Source organism: Acanthaster planci, linkage group LG15 (genome assembly GCF_054643075.1).
Source record: "Acanthaster planci isolate LZ-2023a linkage group LG15, COTS_SCS, whole genome shotgun sequence".
NCBI lineage: Eukaryota > Metazoa > Echinodermata > Asteroidea > Valvatida > Acanthasteridae > Acanthaster > Acanthaster planci.
In genome coordinates, this window is record NC_141791.1 from 13,311,369 (window position 1) to 13,328,685 (window position 17,317).

Sequence of the window (17,317 nt, forward strand, 5' to 3'; positions counted from 1 at the left end):
TGTGACTTTTCCTTTTCCGCTAACAGAACATACAATTCTGGAGGTGAGAATCCCGAAATCTGGAGAAATCCTCAGAAAGTATATCTCTGATCTCCACATGATTCAAATCTTTCTCCCGAGTCAACAAAAAAAATAAAAGAGGACGATAAAGGGGAAGGCCAATATCGGGTCAATTGCTGTTGCACCCCCTCCTTTTGAGCCAACCTGGGATCCGCCCCTTGGTAGCACTGCCACAAGCAGCCTTGGCTAGGGCAAGATCACCAACAGAGGGCAGCACACAGCCTCAGCACTGACTACTCTCTGCCACAAAGTGGTTGAATGTTAACAAGCAGTGTACACAGTAATAAACTATACTGTATTAACTCGTTGTCTTTGGAGGAGCCTCCATCTGTTTCACTGAGGTGACAGCAAGGAAGGGTTACTTGCTAAGCACAAATTCGCTGAGAAATGTCAAGGAAATGTTACCCACTCCACCCACAACAGGATCTACTTTTATTCTTCAAAATGTTCCCAAAAGCCGCACGTCATGCCTTTGAGTATTTTCCCCTTTTGGAAAACATTTACAATTTAGAAGAATGCTTCATTGTGGACAAAATTTCAAAACACTGTTTTCATTATGAGACAGTTCTAATGTAATGTTTACGGTATATTTCTTGGAAAGCAAAGTTTTTAAAAGTAGAGTAATGAGGTTGTAGACCAGACACTCATTCACGAGTACAACGTGAGACATTTGATGGATACCTTGCATGCCTTTACTGGAAGGAATAACAAGAAATGTCTGAGTGCATTCCAGGAATAAATTAAAATTCCAGGATGGAATTTTTCCACTCTGCTTTGAGAATTTCTGACAAAGTGGGTCCAGGGTTCATGGGTGAGCCATCTACACTGATCTCCAATGAGGACGAAATGCAGCTGAGAGGGAAACAGGTTTTCCTAATCCCGTCTGATTGTTCTATGGATGAGGTCCGTAGGGGGCCCCTAGTGAGGAAGGAAGTGGAAGCTGGCCACTGGAGAGGGAGGGGGAGGGGACAGGGAGGCCAACATGGGGTGCAGAAGGGGAAGAAGTTTAATTGGAAGGGGAAAAACATGTAACCTTTGGCGGTGATCGTTGAAAAGTCTGACAGGTTTGGCAGCCCATCAAAAGTCAGGCATGGTCTGATCCGCTTATGACAGGGAATGCAGCAAAGCAAATTTGTTTGGATGGCGAATGACACATGTTGTACTTTCATACCCTCTGGCAACAGAATGCTTGTGGGATGACTGGCAAGAAGTGCTAGAACTTGAAACATTTTGAGATTCTTTTATTCTGGGTTTGGCTCATAGGGAACGAGTTACACCATCAGCATTCACTTTCGCGGGTGCCTTTCAAAAAATCCGGGATGATTCATTCCATGCAGTTGTCACCTTGGTGTCTTTAACTGGTTTTCAGGGATATGTTGGCAATTCTGTCAAAACTCCCTAAGGACTGACTGGCTGATAGACACCGGGATGGGAGAGTTGAGATGGGAGAGTTGAACTAAAGGTTAGAGGGTCCTTGAACGAGGGGAAAAATGGGATGGGGTCAAGTAAAGTGGGTCCAAGGGACACAGATGGATTAGGAGGAAGTCACAAAACATTGTGTGGTATCTTTTTTTTTTTCTTTGGGCAATTTCTAAAGTGTTTAGGAGTGGAGGTCCCAATTGGTAATTGGGCAGGTTTGCCCTCTGCTACTGTGGAGTAAAGGTCAAGTTGTTCTCTGTCTGGTGCACAGTGCCAGGTTAGAAATCCAAGGACACAGCACATAAAATTAATTGTAATTACCGAGAAAACCCGTAAGTATCAAACTTGTGAGGAAACAGCCACTTTGAAAATAAAGTCATGGATGGGCTGGATGGTACACACAAGACCCCTATACAGACCAGATGTCCATCTGATGAATTCTGATTTTTCAGGAAATCAACCACTGAAGGTTGATGTGAAAAAAAAAAACAAGAGTCATTTCATGCATTTTCATAGGCTGAATTCTGTGAACCCGATATGCCTGCCATACTTGGAGAAGATGTGACCATTTCAAGGGAGAATGATGAAGTGGATTTCCAACAACAACTAAAAACTTCCTGCCGAGAAACTGCGGGAAGTATAGAGTTTCGTGGTTTTCACGAAAAAGTACAGTATTATCTGGACTTCAAGTTCGAAGAGATTATCATCCCACAGCTGACCGCTATTCCTGGAATCTTTTTTTTTTTCAGAACAAAAACAGGAAGCACTAATGATCAACTCGTAGGTACAGATTACAATTTTGTTACAAGATTCACAGAAACTAGTGGAAATTGACTGTATACGCATGCAAAAAAGTGTGATACCCAGATCTAAAAAAGGAATGGATAATCAACTCACTTTGAATCCTTCCAAAATATTTGAATGGTGTCCGACATGGCACTGAATGAATTTCATCATGAGAAGCATGTTGTACTCCATAGTGATCACTGACACTGTTGTCACAAACACTACATAAACACATCATGTGGGCAACCGTTGGTATGCACAAAAAGCAAGACAGGTTCTATTCAAGTCCCATAAAAACAACTGAGGTGCATCATACTCTGTTGGGGGCGGGGGAATGTTGGTGTTGGGAGAGGGGGAATGTTGGTGTTGGGAGAGGGGGAATGTTGGTGTTGGGGGAGGGGGAATGTTGGTGTTGGGGGAGGGGGAACGTTGGTGTTGAAAATATTGCACTGAATTTTGCAAGTGCTAAAAAGCCTGTGCCTATATGATTAATTGTCAGTGATAAGAAAGATATCTGAAATTGTTTAGGGAGCCGAGTGGCTACAGAGGCCTGTGAGCCACTTCCGTTCGTAAAGACAACAAAGGCATGCGAAATCATAAAGAGAGGAAAAATCATATGCAACATTGCCATCTCCATGTAAGAAGCCAACAAACCTGAAATACCATAAAGCCATAGATCACGCCCCAAATACAGACCTGCCAACATGCTGTACTCCTTCATGAGGTCAGACATTACCACAAAATAGCTTAAAAATTTGAATGAACTGAGGGCTCGTTTAAATACCTTTAAATCTATTTTGTGGTAATGCCCGACCACAGGAAGGAGTACGGCAAGGTTGGCAGGTCTGTGAACACACAATGCAACTTGGTAAATCAGGAAGAAAGATAACTCAAGAAAGGTACAGCTTTTATGAATACAAATCTTCAAATAAACTATATACAGAAACTGACTACAGGTTAAATCATCATTAGAAAGATGAACAAAGAAATTGACTGAGGTTGGATTTGAACCTGGAACCTGAAGATTAGATATTAATATTCCATGTCTCCATCCATAACCAACCAAGATTCATCTGGGCAACGTGCCCAGCTTGAACTCGCATTTCCAAAATTCAAGTCAGAGAAGCCGGAGGGGGGAAGGTAAATTATTGGAATTAAGTCAGGCTTACCAATGATTTAAAGATGTCATTGGGAGAAGATGGGAGTGAAAGGAAGACCGGAAAATGGAGATTAATGAGAGGAGAGGTGGGTCTTGAAGGGTAAAACTTAAAGGTTTGGGTTGGGCAGTAAGGAAGGATGGGAACTACATTGGAAACATCTACTAGGGAGGAACAAACAGGTCAAAGATGGGCACGGGCGTGGTCGAGGGGAAGTTGGACATTTTATCCAAAATTGGAAGCTCATCTCTGTGATTAACATTAATTGAGAATAGGTTAGGTATGGCAGCCGTGCCTACCGGGAAATTGCTGCACAAATATTGAGACTGACATGGACAACATGTATGTGAGCGAACTCTGGGAGCTGAGACACAGGTTGAGAGAGGTTCTCCAAAACAGGGTCAACACTGGAGCGGGTCAATAAGTCCCCTGGGCCGGGCACTGTGAAATATTCAACCTGACAGGCTAATGGTCCACAACCCTCTTCCCTGGCTGGAAAGGAGGGGGTGGGGGTAGGAGGTTTGGGAGAGGAAACCTCCTAAAGTGGTTGGACAGTAGATTGATGAGGGACTGATTCAGAAGATGGTAATCATTACCGTGGGGGTTGGTTTATGGGAAATGCTCAACTGGAGAGCTTCAGGGTAATGAAGTGCAGTTCCTACCAAAGGAGCCTCCGTTGCTAGAAAAATTGTGCCCTCTCTTGGTCCTGCTCAGGGAGGGTAGAAGCATCAACCAAAAGGCATTCACAATGCAGTCTCATGTTTTGGTCATATTTCATGTTTTGGTCATATTTCATGTTTTGGTCATGTTTTATATGATATATGATATGATATGATATGACATGATAGATATGGCATGACATGATATGTGACATGATATGACATGATATATGATATGATATATGATATATGATATGATATGATACCTCACCTCACTTCACTTCATTTTGTTTCATTTCAAAGTAAATCTAGGCAATATGAAAAGAATTAACCCGAAGGTAGATCTTACATGCCCCGTTTCAGATGACCTGAACTGATAATATCAATAGTCATAAACCATCATTTCATCCTACTGGATTATGGCCAAAGATGCATCATATCAATTCACAATTCCATTTTATCTGATCAAATAAACCCAACCACATGGGCAATATGAGTCCGAGCTGGACCAAGATGGGGCACTATATTCTTAGCAATGAAGGCACCTTTGGTGGGAACTGCACTTCGCTGGTTCACAAATGACTATAAACTGCACAGGTTAACGGTTGTATTGCTACCAACAAAATGAACGCTCCGGAGGCCGCACCAACATGGGTTTTTTTTAATTGATGCAGAAGGGGTACATCTGCTCAAGGTGGAAAAGGCTGAGAAAAAAACGTATATGTATTGCTTAATACAGCGTATTGTTCAAAGATGGTGGTTAGATTTTCTGTACTCTTCTGCTGAATACTTTGGCTCAAGTCTGAAGTACAGGAGCTTTCGCCCACTGACTGCTTTCACTGCACTTACAGCTACGTACTTTGTTAGTGCTGATAAATAAAAAGTGACATAGGCAAAGAACAATGAAAATGTAACCAAACAAACAAAACCAAACAAAAGCAAGAAAAAGGGAAACGAACAGACACCAAAACCCCTTTTTTTTCTTCTTACGTGGCCTACAAGCAGTTTAGCGTGATTTATATTATTTGTTGGGTACATACGTGTATATTGTAAGCTTCAGCTTTTAAGATGATGTTTCTATAGAGTGGAAATGTTACTGAAACAAAAAATAATAAACAAGCGGAAGGAAAACACGGCAAATGTGCTGTTAACCTTCTCAGCTCTCCCTATAAAATGACTCCATCCTCTCCTCATTAACGTCCGGCAAGCGACCACTTTGATTGGATTTCTCATCAGTCCACTGTGTTAATATCTACTCATTTCCTGGTTCTTCAAGGCCACCAAATACCTGATGGCAATTTTTATCTGAACTTTGGGGAGGTAAGGGCTGAACCAAAAATTGTTTTCCTGTGATGAGGAAGTGGCTGCTCAAAGTTGGGGTAAAAATTTGCCATTTCTAGGGGTAAGTGTTTAGGACTTAAGGGGTACAAATTAATTTTATTTGGGCATTAAGGCCACTTTTCAGACAAATTTTAACATTCTCTGGGAATGTGTGCAACTTGATTGCAGAATATTTGATGATTTTTGTTTAAGAAATACTTGAGGTCCTTCAAACTTAAGTGAGAGATAGGACAGAAAGAAGTGGATTGTTTCCATCTCCCATCACGTGCCCTTGGAGCCATCATAGTAGGAAATTGAGTTTTCATAGGCTGTGATGGGCATGTGTTGATATTGAGCAAACAGCCGTCTGAAAGAGAGACACTTGGTAACGATACAGAGTTTCTATACTACATTAATTCATAAGACCATTTGCAATCCATTTGCAGTCAAAGACCACTGCCAATCATCCAAGTGAAAATATGAATGTCCTTGCTCCATAAGCTTACTGCATTGTTTGCTTTCTTAGGGAATCACTTGTGTAGAGTCAAACCACATACCATTGACAATCATCCATGGGCAAATAGGAATTACCTTGCTCCATAAGCTTGGTGTATTGCTTGCTTTCTTAGGGAATCACTCGTGTAGAGTCGAACCACAGACCATTGACAATCATCCATGGGCAAATAGGAATTACCTTGCTCCATAAGCTTGGTGTATTGCTTGCTTTCTTAGGGAATCACTCATGTGGAGTCGAAACACAGACCGATGAACTGTAAGAACCAAAGTCTATTCCCAAATGCGTGTGACAAAATATGTATTTGTATCACACTTCTCAGTTGATGTTCAGTTTTTGGGAGGAGGGAGGGAACTAAATCAAGGTCCTTACTTTTTTGGCTAGAATCACTTGGAACTATTAACCCTAACCTTCCCCAACCACACAGAATTAAACAGTAGTAAAGTTTTTAATTCTATGGGGATAGGTCTGGTAGGCCCATAACAGCTGGCTTTTGCATTGGGTTTGGCATACCTCAGAAAAACAAAGTCCAACAGCCTCTGTGCACAAAGTCCCATACGGGTGTTTAACTTTGTGTGAACCGGGAAGGTTAGGGCCAGCAACCCTTGGGGGTTAGGGTTAAAAAATGACATGAGCACTCTGTTCCATTACGTGGGACTGTTGACCTTCCCTGTGGAAACTACGGCAGTGAATTTGTGTAAATTTTATTCTAAACCAAATGCTTGGGCAAGACGTGGAAATTATTCTCAACCAGTATAATTTATCTCTCTCCAATTTGCTTTTCAAAATGTCTTCTGTCGTTTTATGATGATACTGAGCGATGAATTATTGAAAGGCATTTTTCGATATCCTTGACTTCATGTGGCCTTGCTTTTATGCGCTGTACATTTTTTCTCTCTCAAGCGACACACACGCTCTTTTTGACATTACCGGATAATTGAGAGTGGAGGAAATGAATGTACATTTCAATCAAGGAGCAAGAACAATCGACCGTAGAGTGAATTTGGAATTGCAAGATCTGGCCCCAAACATTAACAGGGTTTGCTGCGGCTAACCTTGAACGGAAGTCTGAATAGAGCGAGAAATTCGATCCTGGCTGCTGCTTTTACGGACGCTCCTTCCCTTTCACGTTTTGCGCATTTTGTCTGTGTTTTGTCCCCTGAGCCCCCCCCCCAAAAAAATCAGATTGTTTCCTTCAATTTATTTTTTGCCGAATGAGATTCTAAACTGTCCTTGCAGGGTCCAACAATGAGAGATTCAATTGTGTACAGACTTCCAAAGGTCTCCCCTTTCTTTGGCATAAACAGCCTTGGTCGTTGAAATGGCAGAAATTGTACCGGATGTTTTCGTTCAAGGTTATTTGACATATGGGACTGCATTAACCAGTAGAAAAAGACTGCGACTGTAATTGGGCGATCATAACAGCAAGTCTGGAAACCCTTGTGGAATCAGAGCTGATGACTGGCCACAAGGGGGAGGGCAGGGGGAGAGTTTCACAAAATGAGAAGATTAAATGTTTCTACACGGCAGAGAGACTCGCTTTCTTTCCGATCAGAACTGGGGCCTTGGAAACGGCGCGACACACAGCTGCTCCAAAAAGCTAATACCCTGAAGACAAAATGAGCCTCAAAAAGATGAAGCTTTTCAGGTTTTTCTCAAATGAATCACATACTAAGGCATACTGCTCTCAGGTAATCTGGACTAATGTATGGACATTACATGGGTGAAAGCACAGTTTCTGAGCAGGTGGAATTCAGCGTTCCCTTGTGACCCTACAGTACTGAGGGGATGGAGGACTGTTAGGGTTGCCACTAAATAAGAGCTGGTGATTTCAAAGTGAAAAAATTTTTTATATGGTTGGGTCGTGTCTCTGCAAGTAAAACAGTCTATTAGTGTAATGAGTCGCCTGCACCTGCTCAAGTGGATGGATTTTTTCAGGGATGTGAGGGTCGAAATCGAGGGTGGGTTTGTTTCGATCTGAACAACACACATGAGCTTTACCTCCACAATTTGACGGAGGGAAAATACCGGTACACTGGCCAGAAAAAAAAAATTAAAATCATAGGAGCTGACAGTTGCGAAGGCCGACTATCATTTGTGATTACTCCCCTGGCCCTTTTTTTCTGAGGGAGGAAGATTGATCGGGAGGAAAATGGGCCAGAGAATCAAACTAAATCATGAAACATGATCGCCGATGCGCTGGTGTTCTATTCAGCGATGACAGTCAAGGCTAAATGGTGGATAAGACTGTACGAAATGGGGGGGGGGTGAGTGGTGCTTCCGAATAGAGGATTCTCTTCTCGTTTTGCAGTTAATTGGTTTTGATCGACGAGGTGAACGGTTATTAGTGTGGAGGGGGGGAGTGCAAGGGAGAGAAGATAAACTGTCAAAAGAGCTAACAGCGAAAATGGAGGGAAATGTACCAAAATGAAGATGACAGCTTGGCGGGCCGTGAAAACCTTGGGCAAGGACAGGGTAAACAGTGACCGACTTTTTTGAGGGGGAAGGGAAGTTGCTTTTTCGCTGTCAAAAATGATACTCGGATGTTTTTTTAGAAGGATGTTGGTTTTTAAGAGAACGCTTTCAATCTGATGACTGCATGCAAATGTGTTGTTCTTGAGACGGGAGACGGGGCTTCAAATGAAACAGGTTTTGACACTTGGTTATTTTAAGCAACTTGTCAATGGACAGATTTAATTTTATCTAAGTAAAATGTGACTGAATTTGACAAGTACTAGAAAACGTATCAACCGTGTCAGATGAGGGGCTCTCAGAAAGTGGGTTAGCGGGCCTAGATTTCAAGGTCTGAGTAACGATCAACGTCTACGTATGCACTCAAAGCAACGTACACATCCCTGCCATTTTAAAAAGCATGTTTCTGACTGGATCCAACAAACTGAGTCCATTTTTTTCTCCACTAATTTGGCTTGAATTTACACTTATAGAGTGGACAGACTGAGCTCTGTTTTGATGTATCTCTCAGCTGGGCATTCTCACAACGAAATGGCTATCGAGTGGGTGATAGATGAGGGTTTCTAATGACCTACACTGTTCAAGATTCTTTTAAAAGGCCTGAAACCCAAAGTGGTTTAATGACGCATTACTCATTTGGTTAGGTTGAGTCTCATGTGTTCAATCCAGTTTTACAGATCCAATGCTACATGTGAACAGTACAAAGTACCCCTTCTGTAAAAAAAGATGATTTCTGGTTGTTACGTTGACACTAAAAGAGCCAGGTTATTTAGGCCCATCTCACAGCCAGCCCGTCTGCCAGCCCTTGTGCAATGAGAACCACACTAGAAAAGTACATATTGTTGGCTGCCCTGTATCGGAAAAATGGGCGCTGCCCCACAATGGTATACATGATCAATTTCAACTGAGGAGGGGGGTGTTTCTGAGACGGACCAACAATGTTTTCCAATATCATTTCACCTTGTCACAGCGACTGAGCGAATCATCGGCAGCAATGCACGACCTTGCAAGCTTTGCTTTAGCAAGTTATTAGCGAGACAAAACATGTTAGAAACCGTCGAAGTCTCGGACAGTCAAGTGGTAACTACGAGTACATGAACATACTTAGAGATCACTGAGCACAGTAACAAGCATTTCTTAGATACTGGGGCTCAAAAGCCCTGTCCAATACATTCAACAGAGGGCGCTCTCTCAAATCGAAGACACCTTTCATTTGAGTTGAACCAAAATTTGGTCAATCAAAGAGACATGATTTAAAGATCGGGTCAGTATTACGTGGTATGAAGAATGCTACAGAACTCCATCTGGACCAGCTGTAAAAAACATGGAAACATGGATTTTGATATCCATGTCACTATTAAGTAGGTACAAAAAAGAGTTTATATAAAAGGCGGCCTTGTCATAATTGGTCATTTCAGTCTGTGGCTCTGATGAGTGACTGTGACTTATCAATACCGACAGACAAAGCCAAAGCAAAATAGGACAGATGTGGCTACTGCCAGAGTTTGGGTCCTGACAAATGAAATATTTTGATAGGGAGTTGCTTACCTGTCCCAGCGATGAAGCCGTTCTTGTGGGCTTGAATGCAGAGAATGGGAGAGGATGTCTTTCGCAGAATTTTGGCGGGTTGACTGTTAGGGGAAAATTAACAGGTAAACAATTTTTTAGGTATTAACCCAGTTCAATGTTACAAAGAAAACAGCCACAGAAAGTCACAAGCTAGTGACAACTAGAATGTAAGAAACTTTATATTTTTATCAGTTTTCTGTTTGAAGAAAGAAAATTTTGTTTAAAAAAATACCACCTTTCCAAACTGTTCAAGAAAATTTTCGATTGAAGTAACGAAAGTGGTGACCTTTGACCCAGGCTTCCAACAAGTTTTTCAGGTCTTTATTGCTGTTAAGCAGGTCAAATAAGCATTTTGCAAGTTAACTTTGACCCAAATCTGGTACACTTAGTTCTTTAAATTCACGTGAACGTAACAACTTTCATTCTCCTTACTAAAACCACTGTTGCTATACCTCGTGATTCGGGGCAAGCTTTTGCTTCGTTACATAAGAGACGCTTGCAACAATACACAGTTCTCGATGGATAAGAAGGGCACAAAGGAACCAGTCCATTCCAGAGATTGAGTCCAGACAGCTCACCTGTGATTTCTGATGTCTACTATGTGAACGGTTCCATCCTGGCATCCGCCGATCACCCTGTCATTGGGCAGGAACGCGCAACAGTTGAAGGCCGCAGGGCCTTTCACTTGGAAAATCTAAAAAAGAAAATAACGATCCCACACTGACTGTTTGATTATTTGCCTGCAAGTATTCCTGCAAGCGTAACTGCTTTCGATTTGACACTCGCGTGACATCTCATGCTTTTATACTTGGGCCTCGCCCAAGTAATTGACCCACTGAGCCGGTTACTAGGGGAAGTATCCCACAATGCAGTGCACAAATGTTGCAGCCTGGCCACACGTTACAAAAGGGTGATGTCACTTTTGTAAACAGTTCAGATGAAAAAAAATTGCTGAATTTAGTTGCAATTTGGGTCAAGTCAAGAAAGTTCTTTGAAAGAAAGCCCAGAAATGTGAGTATGGATGTTCATGGCTTTCAACATTTGGAATGCATGTTACAAATTTAATCCCGCATGAACTCATTGCTTGGCGCAGTGGGAGGCTTTGAGTAACCAAAGAGGGTTCGTTTATGGCTGCACAGAGCTGTTTATAGAGAGAGCTGCGACATGTGTGTCTCGATTGTTGGAACCAAAATGGTGGATTATGCATTAGGGCACATGGACAATAAGCACACAATTGCTGCATGCTGTACTGCATGCATAATGAACAGCCATTTTGGTTCCAACGTCTGAAGCTGGCACTACTCCACAGCTCTGCTACTACATATTCTGGTTTATTAACATCAAATATTTGAATAAAATGGTGCTAGGACCAAAACCATTCAAATTTACAAAAATTACACATTTCATTTAAAACACTAAAAATAATAACAAAACCAATAAAATTTTGGACAGAAAAACGAACTACAAATTTTAGTCAATGTGGGTATTGTTGAGTGCCTGTAACGTGGGGCTATAAAATTAGACATACATACCAGTCTAAATCTGCAAGGATAACACTGGTAAGCATTGGGGATGTAATCAAATGTGCTAACAGTTGTGGCCAACATTTTTTCACTCTCAATAGTGGAGATAATCCAGCATTTTTTGGAAACAGTATACCACTGTTTGGGGCATTCAGTGTGAGCGGATTACCACTTGGGACAAAAGCGCTCCACTACTGCAGCAATGAGCCACACAGTACTGCTGCACACTAATCTGGCCCCTATTGAAAAGAGGTCAGCAGCACACTGAGCCAGTTTTGGGAACAAAGGAAAATTACGTAACACTGCACAATCTGGGCTCTTTTTACAAGGCGGCAGGCCTGGCTGAAATACTCCAGCGTCAATAGATGTTGTCTGTCAGATTAGAGTAGAAATAAGACAGTCCTTCGTGTGGGTGTAAGTGTCCAGTGAATGAAGATACAAATTTTTAAAGAATTTTGAAACCAGAAAAAAATGAAAAATACTCCGGCCCAGCAGTATCAACATTTATAAATGCCCCCCCCCCCGGCAGGATGTGGTTAAGACTCATTTTGTGGGATCTGGTCACGACTGTTTTGTGAAATCCATCAGTTAGCTTTTGTTCATGTTCAATGCGGCATGCTCATTCCGAAGGTTTTGTGTAGCTACTCTATAATATCACTTAAATTCCCACTTAGTATCGATTTCGCACCGGATTTGGTGGATTTAGTCTCTCAACCCACCCAGGGCATTGTCCTCATAAACATTGCAACCTGCTGCCAACGAATGACTTCCGTTCTTGGCCCTAAAGCCAAAAAGCTATCTCAGGAAAAAAAGTGGGAAGGAGGTTGACAGGCAACATGCGAGTATGACGGATTAACACTGTAACATCTGCGACCTTTCCCAGAGGGGGGACTGGTAAATGACAGCAACAAGTGTGTGGAGGCAGGCACACCTGCTGGCTTTGACACATGCGCTGAGCGCTACCTGTCGGTATTGTGAAATCTGTTACCAAGTGGAGGGGTGGGGCAAAGGAGGGCTTGAGGGAGGGGGTCAAAGGACTAAAACACACATCCGTTGGAGTCTGCGACAGCATGACTAACCAGGTGTCCCAAGGTGGCTCTTCGGCCAACCTGTCCAAATGTCAAATTCCCCGCAATCATCCACTGCCAAAAAAAGGGGGGGGGAAGCCTTACCCTCCCCCCTACAAGAAGAGGACTTTTTCTTATAATTTGTGACCCACCATCCCCAAATCAGGCTGAAGTAGGTAACTTCATAACCCTCAAATAGTGGAACTTCCTCTGGTCAGATTTTCATGGGAGTGATAGCTATCACTACCCATAAGAAGCTCACTGCAGACAGAATTTCGATTTAACATGGATCACTTTAACCACTTCATGCCGGGGCATTTTTCAATGTTGAATGTGCCGGCATGACCATCATTTTTTCCGTTTTTCGAAATCCTTCAAAAATTCATCATTTCATTCAATGGTCGTTTATAGCCGCACGAAGTAATCTTTAGGCACTACTCCAAGTTGACAGGTGACCTTCATTGACGCCCAAGTATTTCAGACAGGCCTGCAGCCTTGTAAAAAGAGCCCAGATTGTGCGGTGTTATGTAACTTTCTTTTGTTCACGAACCTGGCTCAGTGCACTGCTGACCTCTTTTTAATAGGGGCCAGATTAGTATGCAGTGGTGCTGTGTGGCTCATCGCTGCGGTGGTGGAGTGCTTTTGTCCCCGGTGGTAATCCGCTCGCTCTCAATGCCCCAAACCCTGGTATAGGGTTTCAAAACAAGGCTGGATTATCACCACTTTTGAGAGTGAAAAATGTCAATAATTCCCAGCAGCCTGGTCTTTTGTTCGGAGTACGGTCTTTTGTAACAAGGCCCTGTTTCCTTTGTCCGATTCCAGAGTCCCCGGCAGGAATTGGTTAAAGTGTAAAAAAAAGCTGAAGGCGAGGAATTGTCCAGCATCACAAATACCGACTCCAGCCTAGTTTGGGGATGGTGGGTCACATTTCAGACAGAAAGGCATGTTTTGATACAATTTCATATCTTATGATTCAAAACATTGATAAAGAGGGGCAAGCACTTTTTCACTGGAAGGGGCTTTGGCAGGTCCAATGACGATGGATTGTCTCACAACTACCATCCCCCTCCACTTTGAAAAACCACTCTGCCGCCACCGTTGATAAGGATTACACAAAGAAGTTGCTCATTGCTACACCCCCACAACAAAACATCATTCGCACCCCTTTGATAGCAGATCTGACTGATCTGACTCAATCACCTGACTGATACAATCAAAGGGGGTCTATGTATGTATCAAGTATATCCCCCCCCCCGGCTAACTGCAAGAGAACGCTAATCCTTGGACCTTAAAGTGCTGGCCAGCTGGCTGACACTGCTATATTTGTGTTCCAAAAACATGGATCACAAGTGGATCGCACCATCTGGGTATGTCAGAGAGGGCCTTACAGTGACAGGTACACGGGCATTTTGCTACTGGTGGATTTAAGTTTCTCCGTATTTCACTCTTCTGCACGAGGGGCTGACTCTACGGATCACTGCCATTTAATCTGAGGCGCTGAACAAATTTGAGTCTCTAACAGTGAGCGACACGTGGGATTGAGTTGGCCGGTTCCTCCGACTAGCTGACGACTAGATTTCAAAAAAAGCCCAGAAAATCTCAAAATGCAAACCTAAGGCAGTAGCCTGCCTCAATATAGAAACTAACAAGAAGCCGTTTTCAAGAATTACGACTTCCAACACTGAACCAAAATCTGAACTCCTGTGATGATAACAACAGATAGTGCAGTTCAGTGTCTCTGTCATTTGTGCATCCTTTGAATATCTGGCTAGTTTTTCTGTACCCAAGTCTGCCTAAATATAAAGTACCCACCTTCTTCCTGCTGTGGAGTCCTACACCAATCAGATCCCCACTCTCGGTTGCTAATAGCAACAACTTCCCCGCTGTTCCAACCTCCTCCTCCGCTGCAGTAATAAGACAAAATGTTTCGCCAATTACAATTTCAATCCAGGTTTGAAATCTTGATTGATTTTGTCCAAAATTCCTAATCCTGAGAGATTGCAGAAAGTTTAGTTTTCTACCTCACCTGGCGGTTTTACTGGCTTGCCCAGGTCGATGGAGTCGCTGACTCCACTGACGGCGCAGGCGTTGATGAAGCCCTTAACGGTGTGAACCGTCGCCAGGCACTTGGAGTTGCCGCAGTTCCACAGCCGGGCAGTGCCGTCACGGGAACCTGTGATGATGTTGCGGCCCCTGTCCACGATGGCCGTGCAGGAAACGCCGCCTGAGTGGCCCCGGATGGTGACTGGGCAGCTGCCGTCCTCGGCTGACCATATCTTGATCTGTCTGTCCAGGCCGCCGGTCAGCACCACGATGCCGGATGGGAAGAATCGGCAGGTGATGACCTCACCAAAATGACCCTTAAGCTCTCTCTGAAACACAGAGGGTCACAAACAATTTAACTGATAATACTTTAATTACCTTTGTACAGTGGAGATTGACTAAAGAGAGGGCTCGCTTTAACACCATGTGGTGAGATCTCTTTTGGAGGAGGTATGGTTCTGATATACCAGTGCTCAACTGAAGTCTGACACGCCACTCCTGAGGACCACCAGAACACACTGGTCAAAATGTCGAGTTCACACTCAACGGTTCTTAACAGAACCAGATCTCTTTCAAAAGAGATCTATCCAAATGGTGTTACCGAGAGCCTTCTCTTTAGTTGAACAATTCAAACTGTTGCACAAAATAGACAAATTGCTGCATCTTCAGATTCTGCACTGAGCATCTCCAAGTTGAATAAAATGAGTGGTCAAAAAGTACCTGGGGTATGCAAGCATCAATCACTGCATTCAAAAATGACGCTGGAAAAGCAGGTACATTTGTTGACTTGACTATTAGACCTATGTTCAACCCTGACCCCAACCCCGGCCAGCATGTGGATTGAATTTTCAAGTAGTAAGTGAGTCGACTAGTGTCCTTAACATATTGATATGGGGATTTCTTACTCTCTTTCAACCACCCCTCTAGCCACGTTATGGTATGTTCCTCTTGCCAGTTGTTAACAATCTCATATGGAGAGTGGTGTGTACTCAGCCAGACAGTGCTTTATCAACTGTTTAAGACTGGCCATGTGACAGGTTTTCAACCAATAGGAATGGCTGAACTGTATCAGGTGTTTACAAATACCATAAAAATAAATGAATGGGTCGCTACTCACCCGCACCGTTCCATCCGATGTCTGCCACACCCTCAAGGCGTCGTTTGAATCGGACGACACGCCCAGTGCACCACCAGAGGAGATGTCAAGACTGACAATCTATAAACAATTTACAGAAGAAATGTATAATTACTGAACATGTGATGACGCACAAATCTGCTCATTTGGCAATTTTTCTTTTTATGTGATAATGGGGGGGTTCCATTTGTAATTCGCTTGATTTTAAATTCATTCATACTTACTCCCCTGTCGTGGATATTCCTAAATGCACCACTTTTAGCCTGAAATTTTGCTTTCACATCTTTCTCCGGGTAAGAAATGGTTATCGTTCTCTGAAAAGAAAGAAAAAAATTCCTCTGAAGAGCATGTTTTATGGTTTTTTCTTAGTCTGAACGTCGCAATACTACAACAAATATGTTCTCTAGCAGATGTGGGTAGTCATGGTGACAGAAAATTTGTATGAATTCAGAGAGGTCGTACTCGCGTGATATCCAGAACTCTGAAGCCCTCGGACGCAACCACTTGTGGGATGCCTTTGTTGTCCAATCCCTGCGACTTCAACTCGCCTTGAATGCTGGTGCTGCCCTCACCTGTTTCGGGAAAAAAATCATGACACCCCGTTGCATCAACAGAGTAATGGCTTCTAATTCTGGTTATTAAATTACACTTGTTTATAAAATTATTGTGCTCGATATTTCCAGATAAGCTAGGCCTACATGGTCTACGTCTACAATAATGAAACCAACATGAGACCACTTCATGGCAAACAATAAAGATTTCCATATACTGACATCACTTATTGTCCCTTGCAGTTGTTGATAAGCCATCAGAAAGTGATACCATGGCCCTAAAAAGTCAAATTTGCCGGTGAAAATATTGAATCAATTAGGCTAATAAACACTCGTCAAATTAGGCTCATGATAAAGTCAAAGGGTTTGCGCACAGGGCGTCGGCATGGAACTCTTTAACCTTCCCAAATAAATTACCCATATCAGTAAATTATACAATATTACTAAAGTATACAAGTTTTATCATGTCTAGCGTTGCAACTAAATTCAGATACATATACTAAATGGGAAATAAATGATTTAGTTTCAAAATTAATCACGAAAGAAAAGCATGGATGGATGAATGATTCATCATAATTTTGGCCTGGCCTACCGAGAGTCTTGCAAAGTACCCACGCTTGGCCTTCGTTTTGCCTGAAAAAGAATACATCATAATGGAATTTATGTCAGTCGTAGGCATGAGTGTGGTTATTTTTTAAAAACTGCAAAGAAAACATAGACTGTAGAGGTTTATTTCACAAGAAATCTGGCATTACCAAAGCGATTCGTTCCAGTCACTTTGTAAAATCAAGCGGGCAGCCATGTTTACAATTTGTAGACCGCGCGGTACCCAGCATCACTTGAACGGAGTACGATAACCTGGAAAGATCGTCACCATGCTCAAGCATGAGGGCGCTACAGCCACTTAACAGTCTTCATGGTGTCGTCTGCAACCAAAATTTGAAAAAAGCACGATCGCGTCACTATCAAATAAATCTTGAGAATTTTTTCATTGGTTCCTTCTGTAATTGCTCAAAGAAGTTCCCTTTTTTAAAATCCTTCC

At 42.7% G+C, this 17,317-nt stretch overlaps 1 protein-coding gene across 1 annotated transcript in view; it reads right to left on the bottom strand.

Annotated features, from left to right (window-relative positions):
* Positions 1 to 17,218, bottom strand: part of LOC110978898 (proteasomal ATPase-associated factor 1-like) — a 50,354-nt gene extending 33,136 nt beyond the window's left edge. The window contains exons 1-9 of the mRNA XM_022234232.2: positions 17,031 to 17,218; positions 16,868 to 16,908; positions 16,187 to 16,296; positions 15,949 to 16,038; positions 15,707 to 15,805; positions 14,573 to 14,918; positions 14,359 to 14,450; positions 10,535 to 10,650; positions 9,936 to 10,018 (exon numbers count right to left, since the gene is read on the bottom strand). Coding sequence (XP_022089924.1) covers positions 9,936 to 10,018; positions 10,535 to 10,650; positions 14,359 to 14,450; positions 14,573 to 14,918; positions 15,707 to 15,805; positions 15,949 to 16,038; positions 16,187 to 16,296; positions 16,868 to 16,908; positions 17,031 to 17,077 — 1,024 coding nt within the window. The 5' untranslated portion in view covers positions 17,078 to 17,218. The remainder of the gene's footprint in view (positions 1 to 9,935; positions 10,019 to 10,534; positions 10,651 to 14,358; positions 14,451 to 14,572; positions 14,919 to 15,706; positions 15,806 to 15,948; positions 16,039 to 16,186; positions 16,297 to 16,867; positions 16,909 to 17,030) is intronic.
* Between the last annotated feature and the right edge of the window lie 99 nt (positions 17,219 to 17,317).